The 19,196-nt window shown below is 37.8% G+C and overlaps 1 protein-coding gene across 1 annotated transcript in view; it reads right to left on the bottom strand.

Annotated features, from left to right (window-relative positions):
* Positions 1 to 10,179, bottom strand: part of PRKACB (protein kinase cAMP-activated catalytic subunit beta) — a 45,605-nt gene extending 35,426 nt beyond the window's left edge. Inside the window, exon 1 of the mRNA XM_026057570.1 lies at positions 9,977 to 10,179. Within this exon, the coding sequence (XP_025913355.1) occupies positions 9,977 to 10,163 (187 nt within the window). The 5' untranslated portion in view covers positions 10,164 to 10,179. The remainder of the gene's footprint in view (positions 1 to 9,976) is intronic.
* Between the last annotated feature and the right edge of the window lie 9,017 nt (positions 10,180 to 19,196).

The following is a 19,196-nucleotide window of genomic DNA, read 5'->3' on the forward strand; positions in this document are numbered from 1 at the left end:
AGAATAGCTTCATGTGTACACGTGGTCCTTTATGGTGGCACATCTCTTTTTCCTGCCTAAACCTCCCTTCCAAATTAGAGGACTATTAGCACCCTTTCTCTGAGTGGTTAAAGTAGATTTTTCCTTCCAGTTCTTCTCTAGCAACACCAGTTACAACTGGCATCCAGTTAGTTCTGGAATATGTTAAACTAAGCTTTGGCTTAAGGAAAGGGGTCTCTCCCGTACCCTTTTCCTATCCTTGAAGTGTGCTCTGAAGGGAATTATTCTGGACTGCTAGGCACTATGCATTCATAAATCTGCTTCCTTTCTTGCAACAATCAACATGCTTTGAGGCTTAAAGGTCCATGAAGTAGCAATTTGATTTGTTAGGCTGCAGTTCCATGTTCAATATGGGCGAGTATAAATAACTGCTCCCCAAAAAAGCAATCCTGTCCTTCCACAGTCGTCTGTTCCTGTCTCTGCATCATGACCTTCCTTGAAAGAGCAAAAGCACCTTTGTGACTGATTGCCAAACCAGGTCAAGGAATTGAGCCAGATTAAAAACTAATGCAGAGAGGCAAGAGAGTAAAAAGAAAACTAGTCTTAATCCAAATCAATTCTCAGTTCATTTCACCACATGAATACTTCTGCTGGGGTGAGCGAGAGGACAACGTGAGGTGGAAACAGGCAAATACATGGGGCCAGACAGAAGTGCTCCTTTTCTGAAGCAGTGCCAGCTTAGGCTTGTGTAACACGGCCATGAAAGTACTGCACTGGGCTACTGAAAATGCTGCTGCATAATAATTCTTATTTTAAGTTACTAATCTTCAGTTCAGGACAGTTAATTCTATCAGCTTAAAATCAATAAAGTAAGTTTAATACAATTACTTACAAATGCAGTACTTAACGCTCCCTATATAGAAAATTACATCATACATAAAGGGTTATGTGAAGAAATGTTAACATACAGAATTCTCAATTATCATATGCTGATGGGCTTTGTGGGCAGTTAGGAATTAAGCCTCATCTGTGCAGTAACAGCCTCTACAGCTCTAGCCAAATTTCACCCAGCAAGTAATCCAAAACGTCGCAACTGCCACAGACTCTAGTGTTGAAGACTTCCTGTGTGAAATATAACAAGTATTAGTTTTCACARTTCTCCCACAGTTTTAAATTTTCTTTTGTAATTTCAAACACCTCTGTTTCTGCAGTGCATATATTTCCATGGTAACCATGTGAAAAAAGGAATAAATTTTAAGAATGAGTTCCAAGAACAAAATTTTCTAGGGCACTACTATAAGATACCCTGTAACTATAGCTACGCTCTTGGGGAAAGGCTTTTAGCAAATTCTACTAGCTAAATATGAATATAAGAAACAATCCGATTTTTCTCTTACAGTCAATAACACACAGGAAGCAAAACATTCACTGAACCTTCTACAGGTTTCCTCTAGCGAGGCCATCCATCCCTCTGCACTGARAGATACTGGCCAACAGGCTAGCAGTAACTTTCTTCCCTGTATTACTGCCCCCACCTTGCCTCTTAATTAAAATTTCAGTGACTAAAGAGGATAACATATTACTGGCCTGCTATCACTGAGGGTATGTTTTAGGGTTAGATTATTAGAAACTATAAGCAAAAATCTGCAGGGCATTGATCTGCATATTCACCAATACATTCCCTGCAAGCAGGCAATGGYTCTCACAGTACTAGATATACTCATGCACAAATACCCTTTTCTTGAGAAGTAATCCAAGTTTTAAACTGTTTTTTTTTCTTTATACTCCAAACTAAGCATCTTCAAGGATTGCTTACTACATGGATGCAATTTAAGGAAGACTAGAAACAAACAACTCATCGTTTTTTCTTTTTTCATGTATTTCATATGAGGAGTCAGAATAATACTCGATAAGCTCATGTACGTATCCTTCTTGGATTTTATTTACCKTTAACAACATGCAAAATTTCTGCCAACCTTGCTTTAACTGCATCCATTTCTAAGGCTGCTTCCTACAGAACTACTTTGTCTGAGCCCTGGCATTAACACAACTGCAGAAGTTCTCACGCCCTTGCGCCCAAATCGGTAAGCTGTATCCTCACTGCTGTCCGAGTAAGGCCGCAAAACAGCTTCTCATCTCATTGTAAGAGTTGAATCTGACACRTCACAACACTGAAATATCTCACTCAGAGCACACTATCAATATTTACAGGAAAGGGTTGCCTACAGTAACTAACCAAGTAGTAGAAGTTCATTTATAACCTTAAATAGCAGAGGGACTGACTTCCTGAAGAAGGAAGTCTTATGTAAATAAATACGTTTCACAATTCAACACATCAAGTGAACAACAAGCTTTGGTTTGCCATAGGATTAGGGCAAGCAAAAAATAGGTAAGAATTTTTACTATCCATTTTGATAACAAATGGCACTTTAGAGAAACACAAGTTAAAGCCAATGCTTATTTTGATATCAGGCAGACACAGAACTTGCACAGAATGGAGTCGCAAACCCTGCAAAAAGATTAAAAAAAAAAAAAGCACACGTTCTTAATGAGCTATCGCATCCGTCAGAGACGAGGATAAAGAAAAACACCAAAAACATGATTCAGGTTATAAAACTGCTGTTAAGAACCTCAATAATTAAAGACGTGAAACTCATGTTATGAGCTTTGGCCTACAACGGTAATACTAGCAGTAATTTGAACTCTTAAAGGAACCAAGCAACAAATAACTACATAAACAATTTGGTATGTAAATTATATATAAAAAAACTCACACGACAACAATCTTTCTGGTAAAAACCACTTCTGAAATGTAACAGAGACTAAATGATGCCACAGTTCAACACAGATGAACGATTACAACACACTACACAAATACCCTTTCCATTAGAAGTAACCCAAGTTTTTTTTAAACTCATTCTTTGCTTACACTCCAAACTATACACCTTCATGGCTGTTCACTATGTACATGCATTTTAAGAAGTACATCAAAGCAGCAACTCTCATGCTGCCTTTTCTTTCTGTCAAATATTTCAAACAAGGAAACAGAACAAAACATGACCCAGCTCAACGCCTAAGAAATTATCTTAATCATTGTCAGATGATTAAGACTGGTAACATTATTGGGGAATTTTTCAGAGGAAGCAGCCATTAGTCCCACGAGAACTACATAGGAAGACTCTAGTTGAGGCACCTGGACGTGCCATGTCATCCTTCCATTTTCTTTAGGCTTCTCAGCAGTGGGAATAAAAAGATGCTTCTTGAAGTCCTTCACAGCAACTGAGTGTATCAAAAGGAAAATAAATACCACTCTTACTACCAGTGTTGACAAGCAATACTTCTAAAGTTCTTGTCCAACTCATCATTTATTTCAAATGCTGCAAATCATTTTTTCTCATCATGAAACATGCAATCTTGTTCTGTTCCCTATATTTTCATCTCCCAACTTCAGTCACTCARACAAACACTAGGTCTTCAACTTCGAGACTCCTTCATAGTTCAGGCCTATCTTTCCTCTATTACGTCATATGCACAATTGCAATCTTGACTCTCCACTCAGTTTTGCTATGATGTCTCTTTGTTACTCGCTTGTTAAGTTCTTCAATACTTTTGACTTTTACTAGTTGTGCCTTGCTCTTAAAAGTTATTCTCTAGGGAATACAAAAACTTAACAATAATTCAGCTGAGTCTATTAGCATTACTCCATTCTTTCCTCACACTGCTCCACCTGTCCACACGCATTGGCAACTGCTAGCTTGTACTTAGAGTGTAAATTTCCAGATGAGCGATTACTTCCCAATTTTTTGGTATTTGAAAGCACTAGCCCAAACAATAACTTAATGTTATTAGGAGTTACTAGTGTAATAGAAGATCTACCAGAACCAGACTTTTTAAAACTGGAAGTTGTGGACGTTAGCAAAGTCATTCGGCCTTCCAGTTTTATCTGTTAAAGAATATTCTGTTGTTTAAAACAAAACAACACAACTAAAACAACATGGAAACCCCCAAAACTGGGCCTGTGAAAAGCAAACAGCTTTTAATCTTTTCAAGTCTTTAAAGAAAGACTTATTCATCTGGAGCCTTTCTGAAAAAAATGCTAGCAAACCAATCAAAATTCCAATTGAAGAAAATGTATGAGTTCTAAGGTTTCACCTGCATCTTGACAACCTTTCACAAGGAGACCATCTGACTTGATCCACTTAAAGGGTGCAATACTGCTGCAGTGAAGACAACCATAAAGGTGCATTCAAAAGCAAAAGTTCTTTTCAATTTTTAGGGTGATGAGTTAATCTAATTCCCAATTAATAGAGCAGAAGAGATTCACCTTTCCCTTGTAAAAATTACTCTTCTGATTTGTGGATTATTCTGCTTGGGAACAGACACTTGGTAAAAGGTGCAGCTATTTTTTTTTAATGGAGCTGCAAGCCTGGAGGTCAAGATGAAAAAAATCTACACTTGCAAATTGTTGAATAAAGCCCCAGGGAGAAAAAGAAAGGAGAACAACCTGTAGCCTTTTTTACACCTAGTTTTTGTGAGAAATTTATTCACTTAAAATGACTCAATCAGAATACAAGAAAAATATACTATCCAGGCAGCAAAATTTGAAACCGATATAGCTGACTGCCAACATCTAATTTTTGCAGAAGCTACAATCTAACTATAAGAGAAAAGAGAGAAGGGTGAGGAAAAATCCAGGAAGGTGATTGGTGAGAAACAGAGAAACTCTGGGCCCGAACTCTGGACCTCTTTCACGCGTAGAGCAGTGGGAGCACACGACGCTGAGGAAGCACAGCAAGGCTGTAGTGTCACACTCACTTTAAAGGCAGAGGCTGCAGTGAGAAGGGGAGGTCCAGCTTCCGCCTCTCCCCTTCTGTGCGCTCGGACTGGCACTCGGGAGCCCCTGCGATGCCAGACCGTTCCCTGACCAACTCGCCATGCGGCTGCCTAAGTTTTGGCATCCACACAAGACCGAGGTGGCGATACACAAAAAGGACGGCTGGACCACCTCTTCCAAGCACTGCCTGCATTTAGGTTTGCTTTAAGCACTCATGACACTGTAAAATAAACCTTCATATTTGCACATACAAAGTTCTGAAATCACTGAAAATTATAGCTATACCAGTTTTGACATTTGTATGTTATCGTACTTTGTATCACTGAGGAAGTGACAGCAATATACTTCATTTCAGTGAAGATGACCTCAAAGCACTTATATTAGATGAGCACATTATAAACTGATATTAGATAAGGCGGTGTGATGACTTCTCCCACTCTTTGTATCTTATGTCATGCACAGAAGTGAAACGTTAGTAAAAACAGTCCTTTAAATTTGTAGGATAAAGCAAAATCTCACATACTCACATCCAACACACACACACACACACACACACACACACACAAAAAACCCTGTATAAATTAACTGTGGGGTTTTGTTTTTCTTCATCTACAGCAACCTCAAATCCTCTTCTGTCATTTTATAAAGCTCCAGACTACCTACTTGAAACAAAAAGGCATCATTTCAAAAACTGATTTGGGCTTTTGGCAAAGAATTTTCAAAGGACATCTGTTTCTAAAGAAAGAAATGTATATTGTTTATATATGACTTTCAAGGATATTTCAAATGAGAATAAACTATTTCGTAATTCCATTAGATTCAAAGTATAATAAGTAGTCATGTTTTTTTGGGGAAGCAAATACCTGCCTGGTAAGTTTACCGGTTCTATTAAAATATCTCATTTTAAATGAGATTTCCCACCCCCACTTCCATGAATGACCTCAACTATTTTGCTATCCCATCATTTAGAAAGAATAAAAACCATAGAAAAAGAAGTTGGTTCAGATGAATAACAATAAAAGCCAGTTCAGAATTTGCAGGTGATAATTATAATAATTTGAGAAGGCCTGTTTGATTTGTATCAATTCACAAAAAATAACTTATTATGGGTGCCAAAGGCAATTTTTAAAGTAAACTGATTAATATAGCATTCAATTGTAAAATTTTCAGTCTCAGATTTTGTGCCTTATTTAATGATTTGGAATAGTTATTTCTAAAAGAAAGCTTTAAAATACAATTTAAAATACTAAATACCCATTATGCAATGGAAACAATGCTTAATACAAATTGCAAATCTTTGAGACTAGTAATTTTTAATCGAAATCCATACTAAGCCAATTACAAAAACAAAGAGATCAGTAGATGAATGCATTTATTGATAGCTATGCAGAGAAGAGGGGGAAACTAGGTATATTTTTTCTGCTTGGGAAGACAAAACAAAAAATAGTGTCAAAGGTAATAGAAGAGACTTACCATTCATGTTGAAAAGCTAATTTTCAGAAACATATTGCTCCTAATATTAATCCAAGAGTTGATGAAGTATGTTCATCTCTATAAAATCAGTGCTTCTATTTCTAAACACACTTATACACCCTAACTGGAAGCAGAGAGCACACAGAATCCAAAGAGCTTCTCTTCCTTAAGAACTCACTGTGATACAAAAAACCCTATGAAACACAAGATACCAGTAGTAAACCAGAATCAATATTCAGGACACGGCTATCTGGCTTTGCTCGTTAACCACTTCTGTTCTGACCAACATCACCTATTCATGTCTAAAGCAACTCAAAATGGCAGGGGGAAAAAAGCATGCAAACACCAGGAGGGTTTAAGATGTTCTCAATTATATCAAGCACTGGTTGTTTCCATGGCAACCCTAGACCAGAATTATCTGTTGACTTGTACCCAACTAGTAGTTATTCTAAAGCTTTAATCAATTCACACAATGTATTCTGTACATTATTTGATATTTCAGATGTATTTTTCTCCACACATACATATATCTCGTAATTATTCAGCTAAATCTCCACAAGACATTCCACAATATTTGAAAGTATATTTAATATTGTGTTCAATCAGAGACCAAATAACATTCCTTTGACTATTCATCATCCATCCATTTGCAATTCAGAGACTATGAGTACTTAAAGATGATAAAAAATAAATGCAATAGTGGTGTCCTGCTCATTTCTGTTATCCAAGTTGTTAGCGTGTCTTCGTATTTTCCAGAGATTTGGAAAACATAAGCATCAGTTTAAGAATAAAAGAGAGCAAGATCCATGCTGATCTTACTCTCTCCATTCAAACCCAAGCAGCCTCATTCTCCTTTCCTTTTCCTCCTCAATCTTACAAAGAACAACAAGCAACGAACAAAATGAAACAAAACAAAACAAAAAAAATCAAAACATAGGCTCTGTATACTTGCAGATGATCATATTTGAGACATGCGAAACTAAGAATGAAATGTACAGTTCTGATGACTAACACCATAAATCCCTTTCTTCCTTTGGCTGTACAGCACAACTGACCTGATTACCAGTTCAAGCTGTTCAATTACACACGCACTCAGTCAACTTTTTAAAATAAACTCAAAGGCCTGTGGTATCCCGAGCCATTTCTGACCCATCAGATTCTAAAAATTTTTCAAAATAAATTCACTTGGTTTCATACATTACCAGGAATCCAAGGAACGTTAGAAACGATCTGTTTTATGTATCAAAATAAGGAAGCAAATACATGAGATAAATTTCAAAAATCAACCACTGAAAAACCCTACAGCCTTAGAACACATGACAAATTAAGCTAACCCACAACACAAGACGACAGACAACATTTAAAGCAAACACAAAAAGTCCACCCAACATGAAGCAGCTCCTTCCTCTTGAACAAAGCTGTGGCTTCAGCAGTAACTGCTCTGTAGGGGACATGCATAGACACAGACCTATTGCAACACTTCATTATAGGCAAAGGTGTTAATATATTAACWTTCTTTTCAAATGAATTCCACTTCAAAATTAAACAACAACAAAAAAAAAAATCTGAGAAGTCATTTCCCAAACTTCTTTCGGGAATTAAAGAATGCTTTTGCCTCAAATTTCAGAAGCAATCCACACTAAACTCCTGCCATTTAGCCTCACCTAACACCTAACAAGAACAGTTTATAAGTTGCATTGATATAGGCAGAATAGTTGTGAATATTCAAATATCCTTACAAGACAACAGTATAATGTTTTTAAAACACTGCTTATTCATTAAACTTCCTATGAATTTTATCTATGGCCTGAATTCTGTGACCTGATGCAATTCTATGACATTTAACTGTTAGGAAAGAAAATAACTGTTTCTCCTTCATTTTTCCTTTCTGAAAAGGGAGAATTTTCACAGATACTGTATTTTGCTAAATATATAATTACGTGTCAGTAGCAGACAAAAATGCTACCGTCACTATACTCCCCATTTTCTCTACCACTCCTTGAGCTCAAGTGGTAGTGAAATGAGAATCCTGAAATGTAGACTTAGTCCACATGTACCTACACTACTTTTTTTTTTTTTTTAAATAAATATTACCATTGAGATAATTAAGAGCAAAGCATTGAGAGCAAAGATTCAGGGTAAGTATTCAGAATTTCATCCTAAACCCAAACTTACATAATCAACCAAAATTCAGCTATCAGCTCACTAACTTTTTTGCTCAGAAAAATATTATATGCAACCACTATGCTTAATTATTACTTAAAATAGCATTTATAGAACAACCATTTTCACCATGTTTATCACCAAAAGACACGACATGCCATTTCCTCATCAAGCATGTCATACAAGGAAGCTTGCTTTAAATAGAGGGGAAAAAATAGTAGAGACTTGTACACAAACAGATCACAATTTGTACATGTCAGTAGGTCAACACCATTTTCTCTTCGTATTAAATAAACAAAAATGCTTCAGTGTTGTTGTTTTTTTCAACTATCTACTTACATAAAAAAGAGCTTCTATATAAACACAAGCATACGTCTATTTTTACTGACTCGAAAATATTTTGGAGGAGAGGAGGCTCACAATTCACGCACTTTCATCATTTATCTTCCCAACAAGACTAGTCTATCCTTTTCCATCTCATTTGGGAGACCTAGATTTAATCTATTTTAGGTCAATGCATTAACACCTTTTTGCTTCCATGTTTACTGCATCTCCTCTGAGAACAGATTCAGTTCCTGCTTGTATAATATTTTAAATTGAAAGTAGCAAGACAGATTAACATTGTCTTTCTTCATGGTAACACTGTGATGTTAAACACCTCCAAGAAGGCCTATTTCCAACAATGATGCTATTCCAAACCCATCAATGAATCTGAAATCCAGCACAAAATCATCATCAATTATCATATTGTAACATTTTAAAATGAGTATTAACCACAGAGACAATAACTGACTTGCAAAATAATGCATTGCTTTAAAAGAAGAAAAAGATCAAATGACAATCTACTTACATTGTGGTATTTTTGAAACCTCTCACTTCTATTAAAACATTTCATGGTTGCATTTTGGGTAAGTCACACATATCGTAAACAGTTTGCTAATTAAGAAATTAAAGCTAGTGGTATTCAGCATTCCCATACTAAATTAATAGGTAAYAGTTAAAACCAAACACAATTTTATGCTGTTTACTGCAATATAGCACATTTTGAAGTATCACTCAAAATAAAGTGACAAATGATGAAAAGTCCTATAAATGGAAGCCTAATCTGTGCAGCAATGTCTGCCCATTCCAAAGTTGAAACACTACCATTTTTAATGAGTTTTCTGTTTCTGCTGAAGGAGCAGATTTAATTTGAAAAGGAAGGAAATAATTTATAAGCAAAAAAATTATGTGGGGGTTAGGGGAAACCTTGTCTAAACAGGTCAATGGTGCTTTAACAGAAAAAAAAGGGACCAGGACTAAATTCTCCTGCCAGCCACCCACTCCTCTGAAACAGGACCACTCTTCCCCTTACATGATGCAATATGTTTTTCTTCAAATTAACACCTTTAGGTATTAAATTGTAAAATTGCCTCTGGAACGTATCACAACTCAGTATTTGTATCCAATTACAAATATACAAGTTCTTTGCTTGTTATGCAAACTGAAGAGAAAATATCTATAAAACAAACAAAACCCCCTACTTACTTGATTTGTCCCATAGGACAGCAAGTTCAGAGAAATGATGGCTCTCATTTTCCAGAGCCGCTCTCTGGTCATGGGCACCACCCTTCGAATGCCTATGAAAAAGCCGATTAGCAAAACCTTCCAGTCTCTGTAGCGCTGTGGCTGTCCCTGGGCACTGGTTGCAAGGGATCTCCTTCGGAGCTGCCATCTATACACACCAGCTACTTAGAAAAGCAAAAGCTGAACTCAGACGCTAGGAGCGATGCATGTGTCAAACTTCCTGTATGCAGTGTTTGCTAACCACTGCTCTCTTCTACTTCCTGTTAAGAAAAGCTCTATAATGTACGGTTTTATACTGTCAAAAGTCTCTCCATGTCAACTGAAAATAGTTATATAAAAAGCTGCAAAATTTGCTCTAGCACGTGCTTTTACAGCTTTTTAATATTTACCTCACATTTTATATTAAAATAAACATTTTACGTTAAAATATAAGCAACTTGTTCAGAAATAAAGATCAGAAGCCAGATTTTTTTTTTCTAGTTTACCACAACCACACATGAAAAAAGGAAAGTAACTATTCTGTAGTTCTCCCTGTTACTAAGACGGAGTACTACCATAATCACAACAAACTTAACCACCTGTAATATAATCATTAGTAATCTCATGTTTTCAGTAGAACAACTTTCTAAGCAAGGAGGTTACTTGCAAAAATCTACTGAAGAAACTATTATTTTATTATTGCAAAACAAATTATTTTCCTCCTTTACGTTGAAAAAAATGAGACTAAAAGAAGCTGAATACTTCTAACACACACAAACAAGATTACACTATACTTATTCATACTGACTTCTACTTACTCCAGAAATGAACCAAAAGAATTTAGTTTTTTCAGTGATAAACTACCAGAATGAACAGCGCTGGCAGATCCTCCTTTAACAGCATATTCATTCTCCCAGCTCCCAAGGCAGCTGGAAGGAGAGTCACAAAGTCATGGTCTCCAGCTCATGACATTGCTTATGTAAAAGCTCTGACTGCAAGACTTTGGGAATTATGTAAGAAACTTTTTTTTTTTTTTTTTTTTTTATTTGCAAGAAGTTTGGATCCTTCTAACTGTAGGATAAATCCAGGAAGCATCATTCTTCATGGCTCAGAATATAGCGGAAATAAACTGAAAGCAGTATTTAGCATTAAAATCTATTATTTTTAAACTATGTAATTTTGCAAGCTTAAGATGGGCAGTACAAGAAATTCGCTTCTGTGAAAATGGAAACATACACACCGGGCAAGTTTCCCAGGATATCTTCAGCTTTTTTTTTTTTTTTTTTTTATATAAGATGTGGTTTCTTACTTAAGAATAATCCTAAATCTTTAATATTTAAATAACTTGTCCCAATCTGTCTTCTGTCTTACAGTCAACATGTATTAAAGATATACCTCCTATTTTTCACCACCACACTTCTCACTGAGTAGTTTTCAAATGTCACTAGATAGCCATCCTTGGACATTACATAACTATTTCATAACAACTCAGAGTTTTCAGAGGAAAAGCCTTACGATGACAAAAACGCCTGTGCTCTGCTCATGACCGAACAAGAAGAAAGCTGAGGGCCAGACTGTACAAATTGGACCAGGTTCCTCACAACGGTCACTTAGAGCTGCTGCCACCAGCCTCCCTCCAGCAGGCAGCACAGCTGAAGGTCCTAGGACCCGGACCAAGCCCTGTGCTTTTGGGCCCTAGATATGCTCTGGAGATGCAATTCTTTCTCCAGAACCTGTCCAAAAGGTTGGGACCGACTGCCTAAATGCTTACATTTTTATACCGCATTTTGCGAATCTGGCTGAGCGCTCTCTAGCTACTTGGTGACCAGGCTACTCTGTGGGAGCAGGCTAAGGCACCACGGCCTCCCCCAGGTCTCAATCCGATACAGCTCTTTTTCTATCTTCAGCCTCCCTGGCTTTTACCTACTTTATCCCAGGATCAGTGCTGACTTCCAAGAAACCCCAGCAGGCTGAGCACTCCTGCTGCTAGAAATACAGAACTAGGGAACGCTCTGGGGATCAGCTTGCCTTATAAGGGGCACAAACAGGCCCCGTGGATATATTATGCACCACATATAACCACACACTTTATGCTAGAGTAACGCTGTGCCACTCTATATATAGCAGTATAAGAAATAGCTAGACAAAAACAGTATGCCTATTTCCCTGCCCATTGCCTCATCTCTCTGAAACGCTCCGGGGCGAGAAGAGCCCCTTGGATTCTCTGGCCCTGCCCGGCAGCACCCAGCGAGTCGCTGTGCATCCAGGGAAGCTTGCCAAGAGACTTCGACATCTTCTCTGACCTTGGCTGTTGCCCCCAATAAACAAAGCCCCATGCCATGAAAGTATGCTCAGCTTCGCTCTCTCCTGCCCCACCATCCTGAGCCTTTCTTCTACAGTTCTGTAGTCTTATCTTTCACCAGGCTTCAACTAAACTATGTCGTCTCCCTGATCTCAAAGACGTAAACTGCAAAATTTACCTCGCTTCATGTTATATAAGTTAAAGTCTACGTGCCCTCTACAGTCAATGGAGAGATGTGGGTACTGTTCAGTGGGCAGGATGGCTCTCTGAAGAGTTGTGAATGCACCCAAGTGCCTAACCTAGACACCTGAATCAGGTGCCAAAAATAGGAAGCAGAACTATCCATCCTCAGAGATCCAAGAACTGAACTGGTTTAGGTGAAAATCGGTATCAAAAAGGGATTATTAAAGATACCCAAAGAGAAAACTTGGATTTGCTTTTAATTGCCAAAATTTTACAAACTACCGCCAGTGAACACTGTTACAGGAAAAGTTCTCCTCCACACAGGCAGAACACGGAAAGAAAGTATTGGTCACACTCATAGTTTATTATTCAAATATTGATACACAGATAGTACCACACTTTACTAATATAGACAAGCAGATCAGCATTGCCCAACACCATCACAAAATAGTACCACACTGACTTGCTGTGAAGTAATCCATCTCCCTTATTTCTCTGATGCTTAAAGGTGGAACCTCCTGCTTCCTTTCACCTAATCATTCATCTTACTGACATACTAATCTTCCAAATCAGCATAACATTCATTTATCGACACCAAGTATTTTCTGTTATATATGAAGCATGGACTACACAAGTTCCACATAGGCAGTATGTTACACAAAAAAGCTCAGTGATCGACAACGGATGATGCTCTATCAACAGCAAAGTTCTGGGGCTCAGCTTGTGTTAGGATTTTCATTTGCCAGCCAGTAATGCTTTCCCCTCAGAGCAGTTTGTAAAACTTTAAACACAATTAAATGTTTACATAGACATGCACAAGGAGGCTTGAGCTCATCTTACCCATGCTCCAAGCTGGAAGAAGAAACTGAGCCAACTTTGATGGAAAGCTGTGTAGTGTTACCATTATAATCCTGTGGTTAACCCAGTACGCTCTCCTAAAACAGCAAAACACAGCTGTACTTCAGCCAGACCAGAAACAGTCCATGTCCTACCAACTCAGTGCTACAAAGTCTGGATCAGGTATGTGTCAGCCTATCTGCATAGATATGCCCACATCATATCAGGCCTGATTAGGATACATTTACTTTCAAAGAATAATTTTTTTTACTCTAGAGACAGTCTCTGTGGCCTAGGAAACTTTTCACTTTGTCACAGAAAAATACCTTATTTCAGGTCAGCTTTAACAGAAAGGAAAAACTCTTATGTTATTATCTAAAATGCTTTATGCTTGAAGCCATTAGAACTAGCCAGTTGCCTCAGACAGCTGCAGTCCAGGTCTGCCCCTATTTTCGGCAGCCAGGCACTGTTGAGAATCACCCCGCTCAGCCCCAAGCTGTCCAGGCTGCCCAGGGCAGCAGGGAGCTCCCCAGGCTGGTGCTGGCACATTGCAGCACCTGTCGAGAAGCCCAAGCAGGGGTTCAGCGCGCATGCTGCATCTCTCCCAGGCGCTCCCCATCACAGTCGATCCAAACTAGCTGGGCAGTCAACTCAAGGAGAGGTTTACTCGCACTGAGAAAGCGAATTGTTTCAGTGTTCCTGACTGATTTCTAAAATTTCTGTTCTACACGAGATAATGAAACTCCAACTTCTCTTTCCAGACAAATTTTATTCTCACTTAACATTAACCCCTAAGTCTTGGCAATATTTTAAAACACATCAAAAAGCCAGGGAGGTGGGAGAGAGATTAAGCTATGAATACACATTACATGTGTAAGGTTATATTTCAGTGAATAATATTTCAATAAAAATGCATAAGAAATCTACAGGAGGGTAACTTAAAACAACAACACAACGATGACAGCAATAGAAAAAGGCTAACACTGGGTCCTTTAACCTGAAGAAGGTGGCAAAACTGTTTTCACTCTTCTGATTGCTCTCTCCCAACCTTGGGTGCGTTGCCCAGCAGACGATATCTCGGGCGCAGGTAACAAAACACCACACTATAACCAAGGCAAGGATTTTGCAAATCAGCTTCTTGCTGAGAAAAGGTCAGGAATAACATAGTCACATGGACAATTCCTTTTCAGTTATTGCTATCGCTACTGTAACAACATTTCTTGATTTCTAGGAAGAAATTCCACCATATCAAACAAGCCGTAAGATGAACTTTTATGAAGGGAATACCCTTCTTCCCTCAAATAAAATAGGTCATCAGGACAACCAAAGCAACATTTCTCTAAAAAATTTCTTTAAAATATAGACTCTATCCATATGGACGTAACTATGAGTAACAGCAGGATTTGTACATTCCTGCTTTAACTGAATATCGAAGAATGCAAATGTTATCATGACTCTAAAATGATATCTAAGATTTTCTCTAAATAAAGTTACCAAAAAAATCCCTGAATTTGAATGAAGTGCAAAAATAGATAAATACTAAATACCACAGTACACCTATATACACTTGAAATGTATTTATTTTACTACTAGGAGCTAATGCCATACTTCTGAGTTTCACACACACAAATAAAACCCTCAGAACCCATGTCAGAACTGGGAGCATCCTCCTTTGCGTTAAACAAAGGTTAACCATGAATGTCTTAAAAACTCCTGTATATTTTTGATTGTAAGACAATGAAATGTATTCCTCGGCAGGATCTTGAAAAATGGGTCCATGCTATAAAATAAGTTCCAGATCACCTACAGCTAACAAATATTTAGGTCTTAATTCTAATGTTGAAACTTAACATTTTCCTGCATACCTACAAAACTGAATCTCAGCCTGCCTGTTCAAGCATATTCTATATCTTTTTAAGAGCGAAATAAAAATTCTCCGTCTTTTGTAGCTTCCTTTTTTTTTTTTTTTTTGGTTTTTTTGAAGATTTAAAATTAGTCATTCTGTTTTTCATTTTTCAGCACTGGCCTTTGGCCAAAAGCAAGAAAGACATACCAAGATATTTTCCGCATGTTTATTTTGTTCATAATCTAGGGAAAAATAATTTAAAGAAACCTGATAAAGGGATACTAGAAGAACTCTTTTTTAGAATTCAAAGGAGAAATCTTTTTTATTTGCTTTATGCTTCACTTTATGCTTGTTATTTCAACAATGAAAGCCCAGATTTATTATTTATTAAAACAGGAGTGAGGAATCACTTCATACAAAACAACACGTTAGTGAGGGTTCCTCCATTTTTAAAACCTTGTGGATCTTACTGAATTTAGCAGGTCTCCTATTGACCAGTAAAATACTTATAAGTTGAAAGATGCTGTCAGACCATTTCAGATAGTTATATGACAAAGATAGGACATTTTCAAACATTAGGAAAAAATAATTTTGTTGTCTAATATTTTGAATTAGAAAATGCCATAATTTATAAGCATTTAATAGTTTATAGTTTTACAACTTGTTAAAGAACATACACTGAAGAACCTACTGTTCTGTGCTATAAACATGAGCAAATATATACGGTCTTTTTACAATTGTGACAGAAAGCTGAAAGAAAAAGACAAAGTATATAGATATCCATTTAATAACTAAAAATCCAAAACTATTTTAATAGAAATTATGTGAATAAACACACTCCATATTATATTTTGCCAGACATACATATTCCAGAAGGAATTATGGGTAGAAATAAGGCAGAAAAAGGCTTCTTGAAAAGGCAGACGTATTTTTGATTTTTTATATGCTTTACATACAGCACTGGGTCACTAGTTTGCATTCTTTCCTAAACACACTAAAGGAAGTGCAGTATTTGTTAATATCCTACAGATTGAATGGCTGTCCTGAAATTTTGAAAGAAAGGTTTTTCATAATGCATACAAGCAAAATAAAGACAACAAGTAATTCCACTGTTTAATAAAACACGAGAGTAAAACCATAGAGTTTTACTGTACTTTTACATGCACAATTTTTCTCAAAAGGTTAACCCTTAGGAGCGAGTGCCCCTGAGAACAGTACTAAAGCTGGGACTGCAGTACTTCTATAAATAGTACTGCCAAGAGGAAGTTGTTGCTATGGAAATGCTGGTCATATTTCTATTTTCATTCGGCAGACCTCTGCTGGCATCTACTGTACACAAGCTTAACTGCAGCACACATCAGGAGGCATAAACACACACTTGCATGGGCCAGTGGCATAATTTATTCTTTTCCCAAGCCGATACAGGAGGAACATACACAAAAAGAAACCCAGAGTGTAGAGAGACAAACAGAAACAAGAAATAGCAAACCTTCCATGCATTCAGCACAGCATTGTTAATGTGCAAGCTAAAAATGCTCACTTTTCCTGTCAGTTCTTGTCAAAATTTGCTAAATTCATCATCCAAGACAATTTTATTTTTCATCTACATGTACCATGGCAGCAATCAAGTTCTCATTTCTATCAACACATTTCTGTGCTGTTTTGAGATCAAACAGCTTATAGGCGTAATCCCAAATCTAGTCCTGAGAAGCAAGCGGRCAGAGACCCCTTTCATTACAAGTCCAGTCTTCCACCAAACAGACCAACTGCTCATTAGAGATGGTCCTTGGCACCCAGAGAGAACAGGACTCCTCTCCTTTCTAACAGGGCTCCTTCCCGCTTGCTTTTCTTACAGTTTCCTTCAGGATGGTGCTTACAGTCTGTCCTCAACACTCTTTATACATTTGTGCAAGACTTTTTGCCTCCAGACCATAGTTAATAAACTATGATGTTTAAGTTGCAGAGATAGCATGTCTAGATGAATACAGGTGCTGTTTTCAAGTACTGCCTGGGCCCCTGTCACACTACAAGAACAACCAGAAGGCTGCCCTGCCTGATCTTCCTTAGCCACACGTGGAGTCAGTAACTGGACTGTAAGCGCAAGTCCCATCATCAGTCCATGCAACCAAAAGCACTACCTGACAATGAGGGATTTTGCTTAACCAAAACAATTTTGTTCAGTTGTACATGTTTATTTTACATAAATGGATACCACAGTTCAAAGGGCTTCCCCCAATTTCTTCTGAAGGTCTAGCAAAAGTACCATAGAAACTGTTGTATGGTATCAAGTACATCTATTCCACTGGGTAATTGCTTCCCTGCATAATGATGCAATACATATCCCCCCACACACTTGTGACAATATTAAAATACTGAATAGCTTGATCTTTGGTATACACTACCAGAAAGATCTCATAGGTGGCCTCTTAATACTGAAGTGTCAGTTACTACGGCCTTTATGAGAAAATCCTCTCTCATGGACACTCATCTGTTAAAGACCCTTTTGCCCATTCGAGAAATTAAAGTCTACAAGGAACCTGCATCCTTATGTTGTGACTTCAGCCACCAACACAAGAAATACAGAAGCAATATGGCAAAAACAAAAGGAAGCAGCAGACCAGGCAAGCTCCTAAAGTGCCCTTCAGATTTGCCATTACTGACTGCAGATTTTCCTGAAGTGACTCAAATATCTGCGTTTTGACTGTGGTTACAGTAGACCTGAAATGGCAATCTCTTCACAGCTTCTTTGAGGGGTAATGGAGAAATTTGCTAAATATCCGAATGGGTTGAAGGCAAAACAATTTGCTTAATTTTGGACCATTTCACATCAGAACAATGATGTTACAAATTTGTCTCTCAAAGAAACAGCACAGGCCCAAGCAGCTAAGCAGCTGCTGCAGAGGCTGTCTTAGCTAGAGAAGGCTGGGGCAGCTGAGCCCTGCCTTTCTAGGAGCTGCAGGCTTAGTCTATCCTTCCTGGCTTTAGCCACTTAGCATTTTAAGTAAATGCCCCTCAACAGATACATCTGTATTTAAGAAACCCTACTCAGGGCAAATTAAACATTACAAGCCTGAGTTGAGAGTGCCTCACATGACAAGTGGTGATTAAGCCTGAGAGATCCAAGATCAAGTATAGAGCAAATTCCTGATCTGGGATAATGGGAGGTAGGGAAAGAAGGGACGGTAGTAAAGTGATCACCAGAACTGAAGTCTGTGAGAGAGAAATTCCTGACTATAACACTAGCTACACTTGACTATCATATCCTATATTACGCAGTAAGAGACAAAAACAGGAAGATAAATACTATCCCAGTCTAACTAGAATTACTCTAACACCTCTTTCAGGAACTTTGTCAGCATTTTAAATCACTGGCTTATTCTCTGGAGGAAAAAAAAGAAAAGCCACCTGCTTCCACTTTGAACAAAATATTTTAAATTAATACTTTTGTCTTCCTCCAGACTGGAGTGTTCTGTGATTATACGACATTTAGGTTCAACTGTGGAATATATCCAAATGAGAAAAAAGGCACAACCAAAGTTATTCCTTTGGAAGGGATAATGCTTTTTCATAAAGGATAAAATGAAAGATGACAGAGTACAAATTAGAATAGAGCAGTAGCTTTCACAAAGTATGCCCTAAAGTACAAAGCATTTAGCCACGCGATGCGGAGACGCGAGCTCCTTCGCCTGCATCGCAGGCTGAACTGGCATTCCTCTCCCGTAACGCTAGGCTACGGGCTACCAGCCGTTCTCACTCCTCCACTCCCAGCAACTGCTCATCTTTAGATAGTCTAAAGAACAGGGAAAAGATGGAATCAGTATATACCTAGCACTGTCCCCCACATGAGCTAGAATGGAAAACTGGTACTAAATTTCCTAAAAGTAGAGGGGATACTATAGACCCCAAGGTAAGAGGCTGTAGAAAGCATAAGAAGATATTTCAAAGTTTGTTACATGCTCCAAACAAATCATTGTGCTAAGTAAGCAGTGCCCCAAATACAGAAAAATATGTTAATACACAGGCATCACAAACAG

This window comes from Apteryx rowi, unplaced genomic scaffold (assembly GCF_003343035.1).
Source record: "Apteryx rowi isolate R43461 unplaced genomic scaffold, aptRow1 scaffold_14, whole genome shotgun sequence".
In the NCBI taxonomy this organism is placed as follows: Eukaryota; Metazoa; Chordata; class Aves; order Apterygiformes; family Apterygidae; genus Apteryx; species Apteryx rowi.